Genomic DNA, 10,836 nt, shown 5'->3' with positions numbered 1-10,836 from the left:
GATTAGCTACACTTTGTTTGTGATCCCATTCCCAACGGACAAAACAAGCCTTTTATCCTTCTTAATGTTTGAGATCTTGGATACTTCCCCTTATATATTATTGGAATTATTGGCGTACATGGTTAAAAGAGTCCTCAAACTATACTCCTCATTTTAATTTGGTCCTTATACTTTTGAATATTTTAATTGATTCCAAAATTCTAATTCTCATTCTAAGTTAATCCTTAAACTTTTGAATATTTTAATTTTATCCCTAAACTATAACCCTTTTTCTAAATTGATCCATAAATTTTTGAATATTTCAGTTTCATCTCAAAATTCATCCAAATATGTAATTAGTTTCAACCATAGTTTAACCTAAAATTTGTTTTTTTTTCCAAACATATAATAATATAACTTGACCTAATGATTTTGTTAACAATGGATACGATTAATATATATGTATAGTTTGGGATGAAATCGAAATGTTTAGAAAGTTACTAATTTAGTATGAATATCATAATTTAGAGATACAATTGAAATATTCAAAAGTTTAGGAATAAATCAAAATGATAGGTATAATTTAAGGATGAAATTAGAGCATTGAAATCAATTTAAAATGATTATACTTATGTAATTAATTCTGGTTAAAATATCTTATTAAAAATAATTATTAAAATAACACATATTTAGAAATATAACAATTCATCTAATTAATTATTTAATATTATTATTCAAAAAATTAAATAAATGAAATATATGCTTTAAATGTTATTTTAAAAAATATAAAAACATGATATAAATAAATAAATTCACTTAAGAAATATTATATGAGAAGAATGGAAAACTAAAAGTTATAACTTTTAAAAATTATTTTTCAATCCATATTAGAAAATATTTTTGACTAATAAGTTACCTATTTTATTATTTTGATGTCAAAAGGTGTTTTTTTTACTTAAAAAATAATGTAGAGTAGGAGTTTAGGAAATGTTGACGTGCGATAGTCTTAATATACAGCTAAAAAAAGATGTTATCGGTTTTACTATTGTTTAAATAATAAAATCGGTAAAAAATGACCGAAAACATTATTAGACGTTATAGGTTTTGTTATTATTGAGCGTTTTAACCGGATTTCGAAAATATGACCAGAATCATTATTAGACGCTACCAATTTTATTATTTAAACTAAAACAAAACCGATAACACCTAATAATGTTTATTGTTATTTTTAGTCTTTTTATCATTCAAATCAATCTATCAATGACAAATTATTTGATATATTTTTGTTATACATGCTTGCCTCTTCATTTTTCTTTTTTTCTCCAACGGTTTACTTTATAACCATTAACGGCTACTATTTCTAGACTCTTCGTCTTCCTTCTCTCAGTTCACACAAGAGAGTGATAGAAAACACAAGATTAATCAAGGAAAGAAGCTGTTTGTACAAGTTCTAGGCGAAAAACCCAGATGGAATTCAGCTCCTTTTTGACGTCCTTAGGCACATCTTTCATACTATTCATTCTTCTGACGCTGCTGTTTGCTTGGCTTTCCTCAAAGCCAGGCAACTCGGTGGTGTACTATCCCAATCGGATCTTAAAAGGTTTGGAACCATGTGAAGTCGGTTCAAGGACCCGGAACGCTTTCTCTTGGATAAGGGAAGCCTTGTCTTCGACCGAACAGGATGTTATCAACAGGTCCCGTGTTGACACCGCCGTCTACTTCGTCTTCTTGAGCACAGGTCCTGCTGTTTTTGTTGTTGTTGCCTTTTCTGAAATTTGTGTTTTTGAAATTGTGGCAGTGTTGGGAATACTAGTTTTGTCTGGAATTGTACTGCTTCCGGTTCTTCTACCTGTTGCTGCAACTGATGGTGGTTTAAGGAAAAACGGAAATACTACAACAAGCAAAGGGACTTTCAATGATCTTGACAAGTTGTCAATGGCCAATATTGAAGTAAGCCATAACTGTAAATCAAGAACATTGGAAACCCCACACTTTGCTGACGAGCTTCGTTTTGATTTGTGCAGGAAAAGAGTACAAAGTTGTGAGCTTTTTTGATAGCTGTGTACTGGGTTTCTGTTGTTATCTATGTCCTTTCATGGAAGGCTTATAAACATGTTTCTGCACTTAGAGCTAATGCTTTAATGTATCCTGAAGTTAGACCTAAGCAATTTGATGTTCTTGTTCGGGACTTGCCTGACGTCACTCCAGGTCGAACTCGTAAGGATCAGGTCGATTCGTATTTTAAATCAATCTATCCTGATACATTCTACAGATCATTGTTGGTTACAAATATACAATTTGCCAACATATGATCAATCAAAGACCAAGAAAGAAATGAATTGGTGACTTAATTGAATCACCTTCAAGGGAAGAAGCTTGCACGAGCTAAGGCGATACACGAAGGCGAGACCGACTAACAAAACCGGCTTCCTTGGTCTCTATGGTAAACAGGTTCTATAATGAAAAGATCAAAGAGCTGACACATTTTTTTTTTTGCAAAGAACACACAAAAATTGGAAGCTGAACAGAAGGTGACCCTGTGAGAAAAGCAGCTCGGATCTGCTTTGGTTTTCTTTACCAACAGGGTAACTGCAGCCTTGGCTGCTCAAAGCCTACATGCTCAAATGGTTGATAGATGGACGGTAACGGAAGCTCCCGAACCAAGGCAACTCATGGAGCAATCTGACTATCAAGTTCTTCAAGAGGATAGTTCGACAATACATTGTTGTCGTGTTCCTGACTATAGTTTTTTATATAATTCCGATTGGTTTTATATCTGCAATCACATCCCTTGAGAACCTTAGAAAACTTTTGCCATTCTTGAAGCCAATTGTTGATCGGGTCGAAATTAAGACAGTGTTGGAGGCATACATTCCTCAGCTTGCACACATCATATTTTTGGCTTTACTGCCTATGTTCCTTCTGTTTCTATCCAAGATGGAGGAAATTCCGTCCAGCAGCCACGTTATAAGGGCGGCATCCGGAAAATATTTCTATTTTAGTGTGTTGAATGTTTTCATTGGTGTTACTATTGGTGGAACTTTGTTTAGGACAATGAAGAGCATTGAGAAAGATCCTAACTCCCTTGTTCCTTTGCTGGCAAAAAGCCTCCCTGTCAATGCAACTTTCTTCCTCACGTTTGTGGCTCTAAAGTAAGCATAATTGCATTTTTGTATCTTGTGATCTCTTGATGTTAAAGCCGTAGTCATTAACATTTTGATTCGCAGGTTCTTTGTCGGTTACGGACTCGATCTTTCCCAAATAGTTCCTCTAATCATATACCATCTGAAGAAGAAATATCTTTGCAAGACTGAAGCCGAGATCAGAGAATCTTGGTTTCCTGGTGATATTGGCTATGCCACTAGAGTTCCTAATGACATGATTGTCATCACCATTGTTCTCTGCTACTCGGTTATAGCTCCCGTGATCATTCCGTTCGGAGTGCTTTACTTTGCCTTGGGTTGGCTTGTTCTTCGGAATCAGGTAACACTTCACTTCCTAAACTTTTGAACTAAATGAATCAATGAAGAACATTGAAGACAAGTCGTATGAACATTGAATTATAGGCACTCAGAGTTTACGTTCCGGCATACAAGAGCTACGGAAGAATGTGGCCTCAGATGCATAACAGGATTATGAGCGCCCTGCTGTTATACCAAGTTACAATGGTGGCTACTTTCGGGTGTCTCAATTCTACTACACTCCCATCCTGTTTCTGCTACCGATATGTCTCTGATCTTCTGCTACGTACATCAAAATAAGTTCTATAACGCTTTTTGTCACACGGCTCTTGAAGTTGCTAGCCAAGAGTTTAAGCAAACCCCAGACATGGAACAGATATTCAGATCATATATCCCGCCGAGCTTGATCTCCGAAAAGCAAGAAGATGGACAGATTGAAGATGCTGTACCTCATGTTTCAAGAACAGGGTCATCTGTTTGATGTACATCTTGTTTTGTGTCGCAAATCACAAGTCATGAAACTTGGACTGTCTGTTTATAATATGCTTTAGGGAACCATTCTGTTTGGTTGCTTGTATGCAGCATAGCATTTCTCCTTAAACATTTAGGTATCGACTTAAAACACAACATTAAGTGTAAGGTAAATCTATTAGCATTTAATACATACATATTACATTAACCATTTCTAATTGCTGCACCATCAAGGTTACTACGTTTGTTTTTAAAAAAAAAGTCCATATCTGAGTTCAAGTATGAGCAAATGCTATTCAATTCAAAAGCATGGACCTTAAAGTACAAGTACTGAAACACATTCAAAGGGAAACCCAGTAGCTACCAGATGGCAGCAGATTATTAACAGCTAGCTACTATTTCCATGTTTCTACATTTGGGGTGCTTTATTATGGTACACCAATTTCACGCAATAACAGTAATCAAACAAATATTTTGCATAGCTACTCCCTAACCATCGTTTTTGACCGACTGTATAACACATTCCTAAAACAAAATAATTGAGACGGGGAATGATGATAACTCCCCAACACTTTCAGGGTTTGATTCTTTTTAAGGAAGCCCCAACAATTTTTTGAAGAAATGACAGGAATAATTGTCTGACCTGATTGTTTCTGGTAAGATGTTATCTCCAAGCAATTTGCCTTGATTGGTGAAACTCTTTTCACTTCGAGTCTTTGATGCTACACAAGGAATCCGAATATTTTCTTCTCTTGGCTTCAGGCTCGCCTAACTGCAGGGAAACATAAATCTCCTCATCCGGTCCATTTCGTAATGCTGAAAGACTTTTGGACTCCAGGTTTTCCTGTCGGTAATGATCATGAACCGAAGACTTCACATTGAAACTTGGAATAAAATGGTGTTCCAAATTTGGAGCTGCTTCAACAATACTTGCAGCTTGATACTTCGTACACATGACCGGTATTTCATGTCCTTGCTGGGGCTCACCTTCAACTTGCTGGATATTTAAATTAATAGGCTCAAAGTTCTCAATTTTATCTTTGGATGGAACCCGGAACAGGGGAGAAGATCCTCCAACCATAGAACCGATCGCCACTGCAGAAGCACTTCTTTGATCTTGTACAGAAGCTATGTCAATAACAGCAGCAAATAGAGAGCGTAAAAGGCCAAATAAAGAGACCAAATGCAAAGAATATTAACCACAGAGCCTTTTGCCACTTTCTTCTAGTATCAAAACTTAGTATGGCTTGATAATACCCTGCCTAAAATATTGCATTTTATGCGAATTCAGAACATAAATTAAGGGAAAAAGGCACACCAATACTGCAAAGCAGAGATTGAAATTTAAACTTTTTCACTAAATTATCACTTGAGCAAAATCGTCTATTTATGCATCATCGTTCGGCGAGTGTTCTATTGTATTTGTTTTTTTCATCTTTCTTTTAACTTGCAATATAGAGCAAGTCATTTCAATCAAATTAGATAGCGATTACTTTCATTTCAACATGTAATTTTTTAGGGCTCAAATTATAGTTTGTAGCCAATGCCCCTTAGCCAAATAAGTATTCATAAGCACTGATAATAAAGAACCGACATGAGAGCAACAAACTGCGGGAAGATAATAATAATAATAATGGTTGTCGCGTACCTTGAAGCTCTTCATTGGTAGTGATGAGATCGAGTTCAAGGAGGTCTAAAAGACGCCCAAGATCAACTCCACTAGTCCAATTTTGTGGAGGTTGGCCAACTTTGAGTTTCAACCGACCCCTATTAGCAGTCCCACCCCAAATTATCCCAACAGGCTGTGGCTTTTCTCCGCTTTGACCTGTTAAAAGTATGAGGCTTCCGCTATCACCTTCAAGATCAAAAGTCTGCTCATTCTCACCAACAACAAGAAAATCGGTAAAGAAACATATCCCTTTCTCATCATTGTACTCTAAAGCATACGCCATTATCGTCCCAGTGGTCAATCCAGAGCTTCTTCCCACTTTGACGACTTGCCTTCCAATGAGACTGCTAATTGGAGACTGCAAGTCTATGATATGAACATCACCAATCTGACCAACTCCTTTTACAGTTGTAGTTACATTGTTGATATTAAAATCATCAGCAAACGGAATAAAAGCCCCATCTGCTCGCACAAAAGTTTCTGCAGGAGGACCAAACCGTGATGATGTGACATGCAAGGGAATTGGGAAGCAATGGAACTAGGGCTGTAAACGAGCCGAATCGAGCTCGAGTATTGCTGAGCTTGACTCGACTCAAAAATTTTAAAACTAAACTGGACTTGATTCGAAAACTCGCAAGCTTAAAATTGTCAAGCTCGACTCGAAATAAAAAATTGAAACTCTACTCGAAAGCTCGCGAACTTAAAATTTTCAAGCTTCACTCGGAATCAAAAATTGAAGCTCGACTCGAACCCGAACCCAAACCTTAAGTATACGAAAGCCTTATATTGTATTTTTTTTAATAAAAATAACATATAAATGTTAATATTATCAATAATTTAATCTAAAAAATCTAAAATTTTAATATATTATTTTCTCGAGTAGCTCGCGAGCTTTTCAAGTCGAGTATCAAGTAGCTCACTTCGGCTCGCTAAGAATTCGAGTCAAAGTCTATTCGATTCGAGTGTTGGCCGAGCTTTGACAAAATCGATCTTGAGTGGCTCGCGATTTATCTCGTTTCATTTACAGCCCTAAATAGAACATCCATCAGCACAAATGTAAAGTTCAACATGATATGTTTCATGATTCTAAAGCCTTCTAAATCTTCATTGAAATTCAAACATGTGACCCTAGCATCATGGTCTGATTTTATTCAATTTATCTCTTTTCCACTTAAATATTCAATGCAATGATCAATGGATTTCCTTGCAGAAGATTTGGAGGCAAACAATGAAATCAGAACTGCATTACCTGGATTTATACCAGCAAAGATTCCATACCAAAGGTCATCAGTGATAAATGAGGTTGCCCTCTCTACAGCACCAAGGTACACACCAGGCCCAAGGCTGGGCGGTAAAGGATGAAACATCTTCTGACTTGGGAAGTCCAAGTCAACCGCGACATGCCGATTTATGAGGAAACCTACCTGACGATTTCCAGTTCGGCTCTTTACAATAGCGCCCAATGTTCCATAGGTCTCTTGGTTGGCAACCTACATGTGCCAGGAAGTAGCTGAATGGTTAAAATGATAAAAACTGGGATCCATTTCTCAAAAAGTTCAAGACGATATATGAGAGGGAAATCTCTGTTTCTCAAAAGATACGAGTTACTCAGATGAAGTCCTTTTACCAGCGTTTTTACAAGAAATGTTGCAGGTCTTAATGCTCCCCTAGAAGTACTAGGAAGTGAATTTGAAAATTAGCTGTACATATAATATAAGAAAAAAGACAAACATTTCTAGAATGAAGAACACAAGCCTGATTTGTTGAAATGTCTGTACATATATGATGATTCAGTCACAGTTGTAGCATAAATAAAAACATAACGGCTTCCATACTTCACTAATACTTGCAATTGAAACTGCTTATTTTATAATCAAATTTCTAGCAAATATTGTAAAAAGGAACTGACAGTTAACCTCTCTACATACCATCATGTATATTAGCAACTTCAAAATACTTATCAACTGGCCAAACAAATAATAGGTGATTATACAGAATGCGCTCAAATGGCTATTAGGGAAACAAATTATAGGTTAGCAACACATCATACCACAAACTGGACGTTTATAGTGCCAACTGATGGCATGGCATAAAAGAACGTTTAAAGTGATTGAAAAATTGAACTTCTTAAACAGGATTCTCTATCAATGTATTATTAGTACCAAATAAAAGTTAAAGTGTTTGATGGAATCAACTAACGCCACCAGTTTATAGTGGCAACTAACTGGACGAGTCGATTAGACAATCCAATAACAGCCAAGGGTAACAATATGTGGAAAGTGTTCAACATTAATGGCAGAACATATGTAGGAGTGACATACAAACATCAAAAGAGTGTAATATGCTCTCAGTTACGGGGGTAAGTGTGTGATTGTGTGTGCCTGGAGAACGTATCCAAGAAACAAAAAACAATGCTTGCAAGAATAATGTCACCAGATTGTTCAAGGAAACATTGTTAACCACAAATCCCCTTTTCATTTAACCTTTCATCAATCCATAAATTTTATGTATTACAAGTCTATGCATGCACGTCAAACACCAAATTTTACACACTTTAATAAGAACGATTACCTGTGAACCAGAACCAATGATTGGATCACTTCCCCTCAAGCTATGTACAAGTTCAGTGTATAATTGTTCTTTGGGAGCAGCTGCAGGTGAGCCATAATATGAGAATTCCACAACATCTATATCACACCACACGCCTCCTGGACCCTGACCAGCATTTAATAAACATTTTAACTTCCCAAACAAGATAGGTTGATTCAGGAAAGTTAGCCTTACATTTGGAAATTTCTTCCTTAGATCCAATATACTTGTTTAGGAACTTCCGAAACAATCAACAACTCATTACATTTTTCAGTAAAATCTGAAATGAATTTGAAGACTTCTCGAGAACATTCTAGCATCACATTAGCCACTATGGATAATATGAAAACCAACAAGTTTAATATAGCTTTAGACCAAAAACAACCCTTCCCTGCAACAAGCTCCCATAAAAGCAAGCAGAAACCAAACAAGAAAAACTTGAAAGAAACCATAGTGGTTCAGTAAATGAGATTAAACCAGAACCATAGAGCTTACCTCAAGGGCAGTAGGTAAACATTGGAACTGGCTAAGCCATTGCTTATGAACTTTACGAGCAACAAAGACAAGAATAGCTGGTACATCCGTCAAGACACCCCGTCGAATACGAAACCCAATTGCAGTTCCCAGACTAAACCTACGCAGTTTTTTACTATGAAATGCTCTAATGGTCATCAACTCAAGTAAGGTGGTTGCTTGCTGTCCAGACGGCAACCGTCCAAGGGTTTCTGGCAAGACCCCTTTCTGTAGGTTTTCAAAACAATTTGCTCTATCTTCTGCCGCATCAATTAATTGACTTGAAGTAGGCCATAAGAAGTAAGCAGCATTGCTCTCCGAATGCTGAGCACTAGATGCAAAGGGCTGAAGAGGTGAAGTACTTGATGAAGGCAAATTAAGATTATTGCAGAAATTTCTTTCCAAATCTAAAGCAAATTCCACTGATTCTGTTGATACAGAGTGATGAAATCTTAAATCCAATCTGGTCCTTTCCATCTTTCAGCTCCCTAAATAATAATTCAATTTGACTAAAAACTAAATGAATAGTTTAGCAACATAAAACAAAGCAAAGTATAACCACGATAATGAACATATAAAAAACTTACTCTTTATTACATCCGATGCTGAATTTAGAATACCAAAAGAAGATAATGTTGATATCATTAAAATAGATAAACAGGTACAAGAAAATCATACTAACTCTGTTAATTCAATAAAGGCCTAGTAAATACGAGTGTAGCTAAATGGCAAATCAGACTAACTGCAAACAGAAAAGATCAAATCATAAAAAAGAAAAACAAAAAGCTGTGCATTCTCAGTTTTACCTCTTACAAGGAGACCACACTAATAAAAACAAATTCATGAAATGCCAATCCTAATCAACAAATTATTAAATATTGATAGAACAGGTAACTATATTGAAAAACATCAATAATGCAATAAAAAGAAACATTAATAGAACAAAAGACAGAACATCATTATATTTAATGTCAAATGGTCATAGAGGAAACAAAATTCTTCCAAGGGTATTTTCAAAATTGAAAGCACACCAGATAGAATAATGATATATCATCCTCCCCAAGCTGAAGTAAAATGAAAGAGCGAAAAAAAACATGACTAATAGGAAAGATGGCTTAGATAGCTGTAGAGAAAGAAAACCGACAACCGAATTAAATACCCTTTTCTAGGAGGATGTCGGGAAAAGTGATGCAAAAATTGAACCTTTAGAATATGGGTATTTTAGGATCTGAATAATAATGGACTAATCCGAACCCAGAAAGCTAAAAAGCACCAAATTCAGCATATTAAACCCCAAAAGAGCTCAAAAGAATGGATAGAATATTGGGAGTAAATTTTAGAAGGAAACACAAATAAAGATACGACCTTTTATGAGAATCCTGAGCATATATTAAGGTAAAACTCACCTATAAACAATGGTGGAGCTGGGATGGATGACTCAAAGTCAATCCCTTCTAGGAGCTCCATGCCCTAGTGATTATTGCACATAACCTGTAAGCGACCAAAAAGAATGGAAGTCAAAACTGTCATTCGGTGTTATTCTATTTGTATCCCTGTGTAAGAAAAAGAGGCCCTAAATTTAGCAAGATTTGAAGCTTCTCTTAAAGGGAAATGAAAGATGGCTCTAATTTAGAGAGAAAGTGAAAAGGCCACAAAACAAAATCTACAAGCTGATAGCCTGATACTGCTATATTGAATTGCAGAGGAACTATTTTAATAATGAGATTTATAAATAAATAATAAAAAAACCTTGGGAGATATTAAAAATACATTTTTTTCTCCTTTCTACCCTTTCTTTGTGCCGTCCGATCTTTTCATTTCATTTCTCTCTTGTTTATTTTTTTTTGTTGAATAGGTTCCTTTATTACTTAAATATTCCCAAAACAATTTTATTATTTTAATAATATCCATTCTTGATTATTTTTAGGATAAAGTATATTAATGTTCACTGAATTTTTTTAAAGTTTTCATTTAGGTCCCTCAACTTTTAAAACTTATAATACAATCTTTCAATATTTAGTCTGTTTACAATATGGTCCCTGACCATTTGACGCCGTTACACTGCTGTTAGTATGTTTGCAATATGATCACTAAACTTTTCAACCGCTTGCATTTAGGTCCCCCAGCTTTTAAAATTTGCAACACAGTCCTAAA

General features: G+C 35.6%; 1 protein-coding gene and 1 pseudogene across 2 annotated transcripts; one reads left to right on the top strand and one right to left on the bottom strand.

Annotated features, from left to right (window-relative positions):
• Positions 1-1,342: 1,342 nt before the first annotated feature.
• Positions 1,343-4,032, top strand: LOC120175938 (annotated as a pseudogene).
• A 497-nt stretch (positions 4,033-4,529) lies between these two features.
• On the bottom strand, positions 4,530-10,429 carry LOC120175939 (protein NARROW LEAF 1-like). 2 transcript variants are annotated; one of them, XM_039182477.1, is made up of 7 exons: positions 10,141-10,429; positions 10,088-10,110; positions 8,665-9,170; positions 8,152-8,295; positions 6,830-7,070; positions 5,560-6,060; positions 4,530-5,039 (listed from the first exon to the last, which is right to left on the bottom strand). In XM_039182477.1, exons 3-7 carry the CDS (start codon positions 9,157-9,159, stop codon positions 4,615-4,617), a joined length of 1,806 nt encoding a protein of 601 aa, XP_039038408.1. In that variant the 5' UTR covers positions 9,160-9,170; positions 10,088-10,110; positions 10,141-10,429; the 3' UTR covers positions 4,530-4,614. The 2 variants fall into 2 exon arrangements, with proteins under 2 accessions (XP_039038408.1, XP_039038407.1); XM_039182476.1 differs by having other exon boundaries at positions 10,089-10,428.
• Positions 10,430-10,836: the final 407 nt, after the last annotated feature.

Source organism: Hibiscus syriacus, unplaced genomic scaffold (assembly GCF_006381635.1).
Source record: "Hibiscus syriacus cultivar Baekdansim isolate YM2019G1 unplaced genomic scaffold, ASM638163v2 tig00112217_pilon, whole genome shotgun sequence".
NCBI classification, from domain to species: Eukaryota; Viridiplantae; Streptophyta; class Magnoliopsida; order Malvales; family Malvaceae; genus Hibiscus; species Hibiscus syriacus.
Note: the sequence above shows the minus strand (reverse complement) of the source record. Positions and strands in the feature narration are given on the sequence as shown.